The 14971-nt window shown below is 50.8% G+C and overlaps 1 protein-coding gene across 1 annotated transcript; it reads left to right on the forward strand.

Moving 5' to 3' along the window:
* The first annotated feature begins 2206 nt into the window (after positions 1-2206).
* On the forward strand, positions 2207-8212 carry CD207 (CD207 molecule). The gene is made up of 6 exons (XM_015473414.3): positions 2207-2344; positions 2442-2558; positions 3930-4304; positions 4860-5011; positions 5639-5757; positions 6200-8212. Exons 1-6 carry the CDS (start codon positions 2269-2271, stop codon positions 6348-6350), a joined length of 990 nt encoding a protein of 329 aa, XP_015328900.2. The 5' UTR covers positions 2207-2268; the 3' UTR covers positions 6351-8212.
* Positions 8213-14971: the final 6759 nt, after the last annotated feature.

The following is a 14971-nucleotide window of genomic DNA, read 5'->3' on the forward strand; positions in this document are numbered from 1 at the left end:
GCTCAGAGTCAGCGGGGCCAGGTCAGCTTTCTAGTCCTGTGGCTGGAGTTGTTAGGCATATTTGGATAAGATTTAAAATCACTCTTGACTCATGCTTTTACAATTGGAGGCTGTAGAAAAATGTAGTGGCTCCCAAGAGACAGATTCCAGTCCACAGGCTGGAATTTCAGAGTTGAGTCATGATTAGCCATCACCATTTCCATTCATTTCTCTTTCATGCATCCATCCATCTTCTACCCATCCATCCACCCATCCACCCATCCTTTCATACACCCATTTTCTATCCATCCATCCAACCATCCATCCATCCAATTATCTGAACTCCCTTCCTTTTCTCTTTCCCTTCCTCGCTTCCCTCCTCTCTTTTCTATCTTCCAGGAAATATTTGTTTAGAATATGTTTTATACCAGGTTCCTCAGATTTGGCAGACCTCTTCAAAGCATGAGAGGCTTCCCAGAAGAAAACTTAATCCCTCGGAGAGGGACACCAAATCAGCTGCTCTCTGCCCTGAGCATCTCCCATGAATGAAAGAACAGCTCCTGGTCTGATGTTGCTGATCCTCCCCACTTTGTCTGAGGCCCTCACGAGTGCAGGAAGCAGAGAGGAGAACCCAACTCTTACATGTACATTTGAATCTCAAGCCCCATTTTATAAAGGGATACTGGCTTCCCAGGTGGAGCTAGTGGTAAAGAACCTGCCCGCCAACGCAGGAGGCTTAAGAGAGGCTGGTTCAGTCCCTAGATCAAGAAGATCCCCTGGAGGAGGACATAGCAACCCACTCCAGTATTCTTGCCTGGAGAATCCTATGGACAAAGGAGCCCGGCAGGCTATAGTCCATAGGGTTGCACAGAGTTGGACATGACTGAAGCGACTTGACACGTATCACCTAAGATGCCTTAACAACAGAAAGTTGAACATTTTATTGCAGTGGTCTCCTTACTGGTCTCCCTGCTTCCAGACCCCCCACACCCTGGTCTCTGCTTCTAACCGTGATAAGAGTGATCTTTCTTCAATGTTCCTGTCCTTGTCTCTCTACTGCCTAAAGTCCTTCACTGGCTCCACATCACCCAGAAGCCAGAGTTAAAGCTCCTTAACATGACCCAAAAGGGTCTTTATGATCTGACTCCAAGTGCTCCCTTAGCGCATGCCCTCCCCACTCTAGTCATATACTTTACACTCTAACAGTGCCAAACCACTTACAACTCACCAGGCACACCATACTTCCGAATATGCTAATCTCTCTACTTGGAACTTCTTACCATGACTCCAGTCTCTGTACTCCCTTTGACTTGTGCACATTCTTCTATCATTAAATTAATCACCCTGTGTGTGCATGCATGTTCATTTGTGTCCGACTCTTTGTGATGCAATGGACCACAGCCCTCCAGGCTCCTCTGTCCATGGGATTCTCCAGGCAAGAACATTGGAGTGAGTTGCCACGCCCTCCTCCTGGGGATCTCCCTGACCCAGTGATCAACCCACATCCCTGGTGTCTCTTGCATTGCAGGCAGATTCTTTACCACTGAGCTCAGGGGACGTATTGTCATTTATTTGCTCAGGTCTTTCTTTTCTGGCTTCCCTGGTGGCAGAGACAGTAAAGAATCTGCCTGCAGTGCAGGAGACCGGGGTTTGATCTCTGCATCAGGAAGATCCCTGGAGCAGGGAATGGCAATCCACTCCAGTGTTCTTGCCTGGAGAATTCCGTGGACAGAGGAGCCCGGCAGCCTACAGTCCGTGGGGTCCCAAAGAGTTGGACGTGACTGAGTAACTGACACTTTCACTTTTTTTTCTACTAGGCAGAATCAGAGGGAAACAGAACTCAGAGGGGAAGGAGGAAAATGACACAGGATGAAGATGGGTGAACTGTTTGAGTGTAAGGGCCATGAGTTATTCAGCTCCGTGGCTCAGTCCTGGTACAGTGCCTGATACACCGAAGGCACTCAACATGTATTTATGAGGTGAAAGGTGGCTGGATGGATGATGGATGAGGGCCGTCTTATAAGAGAGAAAGCTTAGCCTGAGGACAAGATGGTTAAAATGTCCATGTAACAGATTCCCAGAGAAAATGATGGTCTCTTCTTGAAAAGTCAGACTTCTGAGGAGCGGACCAAGCTGCAGCCTAGGACAGGCAAGGCACCTAAGCCAGGAATGGGGAACTTTGGGATGACACAATGAACTCCGGGGGTCATTTCCCTTTTCGTCTAGATAAAAGGTCTTTGGAGAGACAGCTGGCTGGGAGCACCTGTGCCACCAGGGTGAGCCCGCAGGATGAAGACTGCCGACAGCGAGGTCCTCGATGCGCACTTCACGGTGGACAAGCAGAACGTCTCCCTCTGGCCCCCAGGCAAGTGTCAGCCTCTGCTCAGAGCCTGCTTAGGGCTCTGTGGCCAAGCTTGCAGTTGGCTGCTCCTTCACCAAACGCTCTCCTCTGCTTCCTGCAGACCCTCCTCCCAAGACATGTCCGTCCCAGGTTCTGGGGAGACTCCTCACGGTCCGCGCTGTGGTCATCTTCCTGATGCTGGTCACGATCACCTCTGTCCTGCTGCAGGCCATTCTCTGTAAGTCCCCAGCTTTGATCTGGGCTCGGTCTTTCCCCAAGGCCAGGGATCCTTCCCTTCTCTGGTGGGCTCTCCTCCCTCTGGCTTTTCCATGTGTCTTGCCTTCCCCCTCTTTCCATGTGCAGTCAGAGAGTCCGCAGTAAGACCAGCTGCTTCTCCTTCCTTTCCAGTTCTGGGGAGATGTTCCTGACTGGGGTCAGCATGCCTGTGCTCAAGGGTGTGCTCTTTCCTCCCAGGAAGTGCTCATCCCATCTTCATCCTGGGTCAGTTTTCTCCTTCCTCTCCGAGCTCTGTGTCCCTTTGATTCAGAGCCTTGTGGGGAACCCCCAACAGTGAGTATAATGATTGCTGACCCCATGAGGGGTGGGGTCCAAACTGTACCTTCATCCCCAACTGACTAGGCCAGTTTAGGGTTAGGGAACAGCTCCCCCCACCTCACAGGGCCCTTTCATGCTCTCTTCACTCTCCCGCTCCCACAAAGATCATGCCAAGGGAGATGCCCTACTTCTTCACTGGATGTGTGATTTATCTCTCTTCTTCTTCCTGCTTTGCCAAGCCCGATTGGCCTCTGCTGCTGGTAGAAGCTTCTTCCTCTCATTAGGTCTCCAGATAGCAGACAGAGGGAACATCTGTCTTCTCCTTTCAAGGCCCCAGGACACATTTGGACTTGGACTCAGAGGCTCTGAGTAGAATGCCCCCTGCTTTGAGTCCACTGGTATACATTTGGTGTCTTCTGTGGCCTGAGCCTGTAGCCTGAGCAGACAGTGACAGCGCGTAGGACAAGGGAAGGGGAGAAGTGGTTTCATAATTCTCCCTTCTCGTTTTCTCTGGAGAAGAAATCACTTCCAGACAAGAAGTCTGCATGGCTGGCCCCTCTGATGGCCATGAGGGACCTATGGGCAGTCATGGCGGGGACGGTGCTTCTCTAGCGGATGGGCACTGTGGGGGTCTCTGGAAAGAGAGGGCTGGGAGTCAAGTGATGGGGCCCAGAGTGATGTGAGAAGGATGACAAGGGGGTGACTGAAGGCATCTCTTTACCAAATGTGCCCTGAACATGCAAAGGAAATATAGGACTGGATTCTAATCCCCTCTTCTGCTTACCTATGAAAGCCTCAAACAGAGATCCCATGATTTACCAATCTTTGCATGATCTGCATCTATCAGAGTCCCTGGCACATGGAAGGTGTCCATTCTATGTTTGTTGAATAAATACATTATGACCGAATAGAGGGTAGGTAACTGCTCCTTGGGCTGGGTCCTTCGGAAGCTTGAGCCCATACCTTGCCTCCCCTTCCTTTCATCACCCTGGCAACACCCCACTCTAGTCTCTGAGGGTCCCTGCAGCTGACCTCTTGACTTCCTCAAATTCAGATCCCTGGTTTATGGGCACAATATCAGATGTCAAGACCAACGCCCAGTTGCTGAAAGGTCGTGTGGACAACATCAGCTCCCTGAGTTCTGAGATCAAGAGGAACAGAGGTGGCCTGGTGGCAGTTGGCATTCAGGTCCGGATGGTGAACGCCAGCTTGGATCGCATAAGTTCTCAGATCCGGAGGTTGGAAACAGGCTTGAAGGAAGCCAGTGCACAGCTGCAGGTGCTAACAAGTAGTTGGAAAGCAGTTGATGAGTTAAATGCCCAAATCCCAGAGCTAAAACAAGATTTGGATAAAGCCAGTGCTTTAAATGCAAAGGTCCGGGAACTCCAGAGTGGTTTGGAGAGTATCAGCAAATTGCTTCAACAGCAAAGTAAGTGACTCAGAAAAGAGTGTTGCAAGTTGGTCAGTGGCCTGTGGGACCTTATTAGCCTCAGGCATGATGCCATTGGGCTGGTGTGTGTGGAGGAAAGCATGGGCATGGCTGGAAAGTTAAGAAGAGAGGGCTCAGCACTGGAGTTGGGGAGGACTTGGGGGCTGTTCAGGAGAGACGGGACCAGGGACCAGCCAGGGCTCCCACACCAAGCCACAGAATATGAAGACATTAGGGAGTTTCTCTGGGTCCAAACCTCACCACTTTCCAGCAGTTCCTGCTTAGAGCTCAGGGGCTCAGATACTTGTGATGGTCAATGGAGAGACAGTTTCTTGATTCATCCTCTCTCACTCTCCCCTCTCTGAGCCCAGAGACTCTACCAATCTCAGACTTTCAGGATCTGAGGGAGTGTCCCCAAGCTCCTACCCAAGGACCAAAGGACCCCAGAGCCCAGCCCCATTCACTCTGTTTCTGGGATCCTGCTCATATACTCCCACCCAGCCAGCACCAGAGAAAGCAGGAACACCAGCATTCACATTTCACCCTTGTTCCCAGAGGACATTCTCCAGGTGGTTTCCCAAGGCTGGAAGTACTTCGGGGGGCACTTCTATTACTTTTCTAAAATCTCGAAGACCTGGTACAGTGCCCAGCAGATCTGTATATCGAGGGACTCCCACCTGACCTCAGTGACCTCAGAGCGTGAACAGGTGAGTGCTCTCCCGCGGGCACTAGGAAGGGGGTGTATTGGTAGCTGTATCAGGCAGGATGGGCAATATGATGCTTCAGTGACAAATATTCCCAAAATCAGTAATTCTTCATGATTACCTCTCACTTACACACTACATGTCCAACAAGGGCCAGCAAGGAGTTTTGCTCATTGTGGCTACTTAAGGGCTTAGGCCAGAGGAGATTTCATATCAACATACGTTTCCACAATTGCTGAGGTAAGAAAAGGGAACGTGGTACATTGTATGTTGGCTCTTAAAGCCTGGAAACGACACATTTCGTTGGCCAAACAAAGGATGCAGTATTTGTAGCTTCAAAGAGGGCAGGATAGTGCCACCTTTCCATGTGCCCAGAAAAATAGAAATATTTGTGAATAGCGTTAATGACACCATCTAACCCAAGAAGTCCTCTTCCTGAATATTAAAGAGACAGAATATTAAACAAGCTCCTTTCATCTTAAGTGGGCCAGCAGAGCGGGTCAGAGTCAGAGTCAGGATGGAGTCCCAACCCTGTGTCTGTGGGTTCAGGGGCTGTGGCTGAGGATGGGTGAAGATGCCCAGAGAGACAGATGCTCTGACGCCTCATCTCTGCCTACTGTCTTCCTGTAGGAGTTCCTCTACAGGACAGCAGGCGGACTTCCCTACTGGATCGGCCTGACCAAAGCAGGGAGCGAGGGGGACTGGCACTGGGTGGATGGCACTCCGTACAACAAGGTCCAGAGTGAGAAGTAAGTCCTGAGAACCCGCTGTCCCAGGCTGCTTTCTTGGGCTGGGTCCAGGGCACGAAGAGTCGGGGGAGAGTCCCACTGACCGCAAAGTTTGCCATCCTTCCTGTCCTTGATCAGCAGGAACATTGACCAGAGATCTAGCTGATCTCTGCCACGGATTGGCTGGGGTTTGGCAGCATGGCCATCCACTCAGCTTTGGCAGGGACCTCATTCTAAATCTAGGTCTTTGCACCGTGGGTTCCTATAGGGCCTTGAGAGTGGGTGGGCTGGGTGTGGCCCTAAGTTGGGGGGAGATTATAGGCTCAGAGGTTGACGGATAACCAGTCCCTTTCCTCTCAGGCATGGAAAAATTTGCAACCCTACCACCCCAGACCGAAACTGGGGTTGAAGTCTCTCATTCACTCACTGGCAATGCATTTTGCTTTGTTTTTCCCTTCGGTAGGTTCTGGATTCCAGGAGAACCCAACAACGTTGGGAACAACGAACACTGTGTCACCCTAAAGACGTCCTTACTGCGGTCATGGAACGATGCCTCCTGTGACAATACATTTCTTTTTATCTGTAAGCGGTCCTATAAACCATCAGAACCATGACCGGACTGGCCCCTATGCCAGCACTTTAAGCTCCAAAGCTCATTGAATTCAAGGAAATGCTCCTCTCTCCTTTGTCCTCCAAGGTGATTTTGAACCTTAATTTTTCATACTTTAAAGTTGTCCTGAAGGCATCCCAGAGTCCATCTACCTTGGCTGGGAATTCTCTGGCCCCAGAGTGGATATCCTTTCCACTTCAGCTTCAAAGGCAGATGAAGTGGAAAGGATATCTTGGGTTGAAATGCAGAGGTGAGGGTGGAGAGAATAAGTTTGCACTGCTCCAGTGAGATGGACTAGGATACAGCATCTGGGGCAGCACCCTGGAGGGGTCCGTCCCTTTGGAGAAGCCTTAGCTTTACTGTGTGAAATTTGTGTACGACCACCCCAGAGATTCTCCGGAGACCGAGACTCAGGGTGTTTCCAGTTGATACCCCAGAATTCCCAGTTGCCTTCCTAAGTGTTCTCAGTGGGAGAGCTCTGCTTTTGGTAGGCCCTATTCATGCCATCTACCCATGGTCCCCTTCATCCTTATCCTCTGAGACCTGAGCCCCTTCTTCCCTGGGATAGGCTTGACTGGTTCAGGTCAGAGGCTGGATGGAAACGTGTCTCTGCAGACCTAGACCAGTATCCACGTGCTTCTCCCTACCCATCACTTGCTGGGTGCTCCTCCCCAGGTCCCAGTCTGTTTGCCCAGCTCCTCTGCCTTGTTTCCTGGGCCTCCTCTTCTGCGTCTCCTCTCTTCCCAGGGGTCAGGGGAAGCGGCCTTCAGTAGAGAGGGCACCCCAGCTTCATTAGAATAAAATGCTGCCTGGGAACAGGCCACTCTCATTTTCTTCCTGGGGGTACAGGTGGATGTGTGGGGTGGAGGGAACATCTGCTCCACTGGATATGAAATTCCTGGGGTGTCCTCAGGAAACAGGGGTTCAAATAACAGAAAGTCCCAGCCCTGGAAATGCCATAAAATATGAGCAGTACTTATCTTTGATTTTTACTGAAATGCAGCCGAATAGGACTGCAGGGTCTGGCGTGTCACCACCTTCTGGGTGGTCTTCTTAGACATTCGTGGACCAGCTTCTGTTCTCTGGCTTTGCCCTGGATGGGGAGATGCGTCAGGTCTCCCATTCTTCACAGAGACCCTGATCACAGCCATCAGGTCCAAATCTGCCATCCAGGGGCTGAAGCAGGAATCCAGGCTGCACAGACAGAGTGGAGCCGAGAGGAAGCAGAAAGGGGTGCTCTGTGAACGCATGGCAGGCTCAGCAGAGCGGCCCTCCCCTCCTCGGGGTCCTTGTTAGGTGCCCTCTTTAGGGTCCTGGGGGAGGATGTTTTTCTTCAATGACTGTGACCAGCAGAGTGGTGTTCTGGTTGTGAAGAGGTTGAACTGGAGGGATATTAGGAGGAAGCTTGAAGGAACACGGGGCAAATGGCCTTTTTAAAAATATGGTGATGATGAGGAATGAACAGTCAGTGATGGGGTTCATGTGAGAGCATTTGCCCAAAGCTCCAGGGGCATCTGAAGTCTGGGGGTGGGGGCACATCAGGGGAGTGCAGACCGGCGAGCACGCAGGGTAGGCTGTGTGGGCACGGAAGGCATCTGCATCTTCTCCAAGAAATACTTGGCTGTTCTTACTCTTCATAATTTGAAGTAGCAAATTACGGGAGAATATTATTTCTTCCCAGTGTCAACTACCTGCTCAGAGCACGAGCTGATGGAGACATGAAATACAAGTTGTAGGATCAGAGCTGCCTCTAGGGAACTTTCCCATTGCGCTCCCAAACCTGACTCTGCTTTCCATTGTACTGTCGTGCCTGGCCTGTTAGTCACCGCGTCTGGGCTGCAGTGTGTTCTTTTTAATTAAAAAAATTTAAAAAAATTTCCTGGATGATTACATTTTATTCACTTTTTGATGTGGTTTTATTCCATTTTTTAATTAATTTATTTTAATTGGAGGGTAATTACTTTACAACATTGTGATGGCTTTGGCCATACATCGACATGAGTCAGCCATGGGTACACATGTGTCCCCCATCCTGAACGCCCCTCCCACACCTCGCCCCACCCCATCCCTCTTGGTTGTCCCAGAGTGCTAGTTTTGAGTGCCTTGCTACATGCATCGAACCTGCGCTGGTCATCTATTTTACAAACGGTAATACACCATTAAATAAATGTTTAATTTATTTCTTTGCTTTTGGCAGTGCTGGGTCTTTGTTGCTGCACACAGGCTTTCTCTAGTTGAGCGGGGCCTACCCTCTAGCTGTGGCGAGTGGGCTTCTCATTCAGCGGCTTCTCTTTTTGCGGAGCATGGGTTCTAGGCACACTGTGCTGAGCTGTGCTTAGTCGCTCAGTCATAGACTGTGTGACCCCATGGACTGTGTAACCTGCCAGGCTCCTCTGTCCATGGGGATTCTCCAGGCAAGAACACTGGGGTGGGTTGCCATGCCCTCCTCCAGGGGATCTTCCCAACCCAGGGATCGAACCCAGGTCTTCTGCATTGCAGTCAGATTCTACCATCTGAGCCACCAGGGAAACCCAAGAATACTAGAGTGGGTAGTCTATCCCTTCTCCAGGGGATCTTCCCAACCCAGGAATTGAACTGGGGTCTCCTGCACTGCAGGCGGATTCTTTACAGCTGAGCTACCAGGGAAGCCCTCCGCTTCAGTATTTGCGGAGTACAGGCTTAGTTGCTCTGCAGCATGTGGAATCTTCCCAGACCAGGGATCCGACCCGTGTCCCCTGTGTTGGCAGACAGATTCTCAAGCACTGGATGGCCAAGAAGTTCCTGTGCTGCTGTGCTGAGCAGCATGTGACCCCGCCCCACACTCCAGCTTCCTCCCCGAGGTAGGCACTTGTCACTAGGGCAGCGGATTCAAAGGCTTGCATTGTAAGACCTAAAATTTCACTTATTGCCGGGACAATTTTTGGGTCTTACAGGGCCCCCAAAGCCTAACTATGGGTTCCCCCACGCTCACCAGATATATTCCCTGACCTGGCCCGTTCCCCTTGACTGGATCAGCTGACCTCCACCCATTTTCAACCTACTGGGTTCCTCTAACCTGCCAGTACAGAAACTTCAAACCAGTCAGTCAGATCCTCTTGCAGGAACTGGGGGCACTGTATCCTCTTGTTGCTGCAAAGCCTGTCTCCCACAGCCCTTGCTGGTTCCCTCTGGTTTCAGGTGTAACCCCCATGTGGCCTGGCATGGTATCTGGTGTCCTCCTCCAGACTATGACTATGTGTGACTAATAAGATGCTGTGGGTCTTATCTGTCCAGTGTAAGATGCCATGCATTTGGCCATCTTGTACTATCTGGAACAAGAAATGCCTCCCTCACTGCTATGGGCTGATTGAACCCACCCCCTCATAATTCTTATGTTAAAATCCTAATCCCAATGGGATAATGTTAGGCGATGGAGCCTTTTGGAAGTAATTAAGTTACCAGAGTGAAGTCCTCACGATGTGATTAGTGCCCTTATAAGAAGAGACTGATGATGCATAGAACAGTCTTATGGACTCTGTGGGAGAGGGAGAGGGTGGGAAGATTTGGGAGAATGGCATTGAAGCATGTATAATATCATGTATGAAATGAGTCGCCAGTCCAGATTTGATGCACGATACTGGATGCTTGGGGCTGGTGCACTGGGATGACCCAGAGGGATGGTATGGGGAGGGAGGAGGGAGGAGGGTTCAGGATGGGGAACACATGTATACCTGTGGCGGATTCATTTCGATATTTGGCAAAACTAACACAATATTGTAAAGTTTAAAAATAAAATAAAATTAAAAAAAAATAAAATGTAAAAAAAAAAATAAATAAAGCCAAACAAGCAGTCAAAAAAAAAAAAAAAAGGAGACTGAGAGCTTGCTTCTCTCTGCTTTCTGCGTTTACAACAAGAAGGCTCTCTACAAAACAGAAAAGAGAGCCTCCCCAGGAACTGAGTCCACAGCATCCTGACCTTGGATTTCCCAGCCTCCAGAACTGGGAGAAAGAAATTTCTCTTGTGTGAGCCTCTTAGTTCATGATGTTTTTGTTATAGCAGCCTGAATTTACTGAGACCCTCACCACTGCGGTAAATAAGAAGCAATCAGAACAAGGCTGGAGAAGGCAATGGCAACCCACTCCAGTACTCTTGCCTGGGAAATCCCATGGATGGAGGAGCCTGGTAGGCTGCAGTCCATGGGGTCGTGAAGAGTCAGACGTGACTGAGCGACTTCACTTTCACTTTTCACTTTCAGGCACTGGAGGAGGAAATGGCAATCCACTCCAGTGTTCTTGCCTGGAGAATCCCAGGGACGGCAGAGCCTGGTGGGCTGCCGTCTGTGGGGTCACACAGAGTCGGACACGACTGAAGCGACTTAGCAGCAGCAGCAGCAGAACAAGGCTGGCGAGGAATCTCTGGTTAGTTCTGATGTGAAGGGAGGTTTGGGACTATCTGACCACTTTTCTAGGAAAGAATTTGAACCTGGAAACACCTGGGGACTGAAGCAGTTAACAGAGAGAAGTCAAGCTGGAAGGCCTTGAGTTAGAGAAAGGCTGGCGGGGTCACCATGGGGCACCTGCAGAAACTTGAAATATGCAGCAGCTGTGAGGCAGAGAGGCGGAGCACACAAGGAATACATCTTGCAGAGAAAAGAGAATGGTGCAGAGGTGAGGGTAGGCGAGACACAGACAGTTGAGCAGCAGAGTGAAGGCCCAAGAGCCTGGCTGCTGAGGTTCCTGGTGCCACCTTAGCTGCAGCCAGCCCTCCTGACACTTCTAGGAGGGGCCCGCCAATCCCAGCTGATGACCCTGTGCTGTCAGGGGTTGATATGGAGGACCGAAAGCTTCTGGGGCGTCTGAAGCTAAGGAACTGCATCTCTAGGAAGACAGCCCTGTACCATTCGGCAGAGACAGGGAAAACCAGTGTGAGAGGTCCCCGCCGATGAGTGGCTCTGGTGTTAAGGTATCAGATATCCATTTGACTTTTTCTGGCCAGAAAGAGAGAAATACTCAGCAAGGATGTAGTAACTTCTTGGTGTTTCTTTCCTGCTGGCAGATGATGCTCTTGTAGGAGAAATGAAAGCTGGGAGCCTGGAGTGGGAAGGGCTTGGGCGCAGGGGAGGGGGTCAGAGGAGGAGTCCTGCTGACCAGGCCTGGAGGACTATGACCCTTCCCCACCCCAGTCTCCATCCTTACAGCTGAGCAAGGGTTCTCTAAAGTTCTGCTTTGAAAGCTCTGTCAGCTTCTCAGTCCCAGGAAACAGGTCCTGAGTTAGCTGATATGGGCCCTTCCTGTATGTGGGGAAACAGAAACCAAGGCAGGTCCTCTCTTTCTGCTGCCACCCTGGACGCCTGACAAGCCTCTTGAGGGTTCCTCTAGCAGCCCCCCACCCACGTGGACACTCCTGGGGTCTCAGGCAGAGCTGTTGACTGACTACATTTTCCTGTGTCTTCTCCTCTCTCCTCAGCTTTCAATTGCCAGGAGGTAGCAGGCTGGTCGGAGAAGGCAATGGCACCCCACTCCAGTACTCTTGCTTGGAAAATCCCATGGATGGAGGAGCCTGGTGGGCTGCAGTCCATGGGGTTGCTGAGGGTCAGACACGACTGAATGACTTCACTTTCACTTTTCACTTTCATGCATTGGAGAAGGAAATGGCAACCCACTCCAATGTTCTTGCCTGGAGAATCCCAGGGACGGGCGAGCCGGGTCGGCTGCCGTCTAGGCGGTCTCACAGAATCGGACACGACTGAAGTGACTTAGCAGCAGGCTGGTGGATGGTGGATCTGCATTCTTCACTCACACATACACCACCCAAAAACATACACGCATATACATACATATGCACACACTGCACACATATACACACATATACACACACATCACATACACATATTCACATGCAATATACACATGTGCTCCGTCACTTCAGTCACGTCTGACTATTTGTGACCCCATGAGTATCCTGCCAGGCTCCTCGGTCCATGGGATTATCCTGGCAAGACTACTGGCGTGGGTTCCCATGGCCTACTCCAGGGGATCTTCCTGACCCAGGAGTGGAACCTGGGTCTCCAGTGGCTCCTGCACTGGCAGGTGGATTCTTTACAATGAAGTCACTTGAGAAGTCCATATGCACATAGACACACAGCGGTATGGACACATACACACATCCATATAAACACACAAATATACACATACACATATATTGCACACAACACACATATCATACACACACACACACACACATCCCCACATTACTGTGGCATCATGAGCTGGGCATAGGCAAGCCCTCCTCTCCTCACCCTGCAGACGAGCTGTGCCCCTGGCTGGCGGGGGCTGTGTTGACACTGGCCATTCATGACCCAGGCGGGACCCAAGTTGCTCTCCTGGCCTGGCCACAGGAAGAGGCACATTCGGCCTGGCTTCTCTACAATGGAAGCTGGGCAGTGGGCTTCTTGGATGGTGCTTGGGGCCCTGTGGGAGGCTGACTCCAGCATTTGGGAAAATGCTGTGGGAATAGGATGTAAGGGCTGAAGGTGAAAATGGGAAAAAGCAACACAATTTGGATGGAACAATCCATTTACAAGGTAACTGACATCTCGTAAATGGCCCACTGGTGAGATAGGAGACAAACACATAATTAGTTTTTTATGTATTAAAGAAAGTGTGATCCATTTCAGTAAGACGGTAACCCTTTGAAGTGATGGGGGAGCGAGCAGTGAGAATCTACTGTCCTCCTCAGAGCTGACTTCAGGAGGACTGTCTTGACCAGCCAGGGTGGGTATTGATTCTGCCTAATTGGTCACCCCACGAGGGTAGGGACTTGGGGCTGCACGGCTCCCCTGGGACACCTCACTCCTAGGTCTTGGCCCACAAGCACAGGAACCCCCTGACACAGTGTTTGTTTCTCCTGGGAGTTACAGGTCTCATGGTAAAGCGGCACATTGGTTTATACAGTAGTTTTGGCGGAGTCAGTCCTGAACCTGATCAGCTCAGGGAGCACAAATCCAATCACCTAGGGGTGAGATCTTGGATCAAGCTGGGTCCTATTTGGTATTTTCTGACATAACTTTTGACACCAGATGTGTGGTGTTTTCTGCTGCTGCTGCTAAGTTGCTTCAGTTGTGTCCAACTCTGTGCGACCCCATAGATGGCAGCCCACCAGGCTCCTCCATCCCTGGGATTCTCCAGGCACAAACACTGGAGTGGGTTGCCATTTCCTTCTCCAATGCATGAAAGTGAAAAGTGAAAGTGAAGTCACTCAGTTGTGTCTGACTCTTCGCAACCCCATGGACTGCAGCCCACCAGGCTCCTCCATTCAAGGGATTTCCCAGGCAAGAGTACTGGAGTGAGGTGCCATTGCCTTCTCCAGGTGTTTTCTGAGACCAACCAGTTCTCTGACATCAGCTGAGTGTCTACAATTCAATTCAATCCTGACACTCAACCATGGAGTGAGTTAGAGGCTCAGTCCCACAAGACAGCCCAGCTTCAGATACCTTGTGCAAGCAGGGTCTCCAAGCGACCACACTTCTGCCCAGCAGACTGCAAATCCGGGGGACCCCATGACCCTTCCCAGCTTGATAATTCACTAGAATGACTCACAGAACTCATGAAAACACTATACTTACCATCACAGGTTATGATGGAGGATAAAAACAAAGAGCCAGATGAAGAGGAACAGAGGGCAAGGTGCAGAAGGACCCGGAGCCGGGCGGGTCTCTGTCCCCATAGAGTATGGGTGCAATACCCTTTTGGGTAGGTGGGTTTGTTCACCAGCCAGGAAACTTCTTGAAGCTCTCTTGTCGTTTATGAGCTCTTATAACCCAATGAGAGAGGTGAGGGATTAGTCTTTCTAAGACTGTCTCCATCTAGAAGCTATCTGGAGAGGGCAATGGCACCCCACTCCAGTACTCTTGCCTGGCAAATCCCATGGATGGAGGAGCCTGGTGGGCTGCAGTCCATGGGGTCTCGAAGAGTCGGACACGACTGAGTGACTTCACTTTCACTTTTCACTTTCATGCATTGGAGAAGGAAATGGCAACCCACTCCAGTGTTCTTGCCTGGAGAATCCCAGGGACGGGGGAGCCTGGTGGGCTGCCATCTCTGGGGTCGCACAGAGTTGGACACGACTGAAGTGACTTAGCAGCAGCAGCAGCAGCAGAAGCTATCTAGTGGTCTGAGTCCCCTCATCAGCATGAATGCAAATGTGGTTTAAAAAGGTTAGTTTTGGATAACAAAAGACACACTTGTCACTCAGAAAACTCCAAGTGTTTTATTCTGCTATAATCCTTTTCCCATCACGGCCACTGTGAGGTCCTGAGTGGGCAGAGAGTCACCTCAGCCCTTCCCGTGACCTGCAAGCACCTGCTGCGCTGAGCCAGCCTCCTCCTGACTAGCCTCCTGTTACTTAGGAGAGTCTGAGGCTGGAATTAAGACTCAGCCATGGTCACGAGGATGTTTTTCTATGCAAAGTTGAGAAGGAATCCCTAACTCCCTTCTAAGTGGCTGGTGAAAGGTGTCTGTGACTTTGGGGCCAAGGCTAGTGTTTGAGGCTACCGTGGATCGCAGGGGTGGGAGGTTGGGGCTGAGGGAAGGAGGATGGGGGTGCCGACTGGCACTTGGGAGCTTTGAGGGGAAGGGCCCAGATGG

Source organism: Bos taurus, chromosome 11 (genome assembly GCF_002263795.3).
Source record: "Bos taurus isolate L1 Dominette 01449 registration number 42190680 breed Hereford chromosome 11, ARS-UCD2.0, whole genome shotgun sequence".
Classification (NCBI taxonomy): Eukaryota; Metazoa; Chordata; class Mammalia; order Artiodactyla; family Bovidae; genus Bos; species Bos taurus.

Excerpts from the sequence above, each read along its gene's own strand:
- CD207 (XM_015473414.3), top strand. The coding sequence starts at position 2,269 with ATGAAGACTGCCGACAGCGAGGTCCTCGATGCGCACTTCACGGTGGAC. Across the intron at positions 2,559-3,929 it reads CCTGCTGCAGGCCATTCTCT|ATCCCTGGTTTATGGGCACA; the intron begins GTAAGTCCCCAG and ends CCTCAAATTCAG. Across the intron at positions 5,758-6,199 it reads AACAAGGTCCAGAGTGAGAA|GTTCTGGATTCCAGGAGAAC; the intron begins GTAAGTCCTGAG and ends TCCCTTCGGTAG.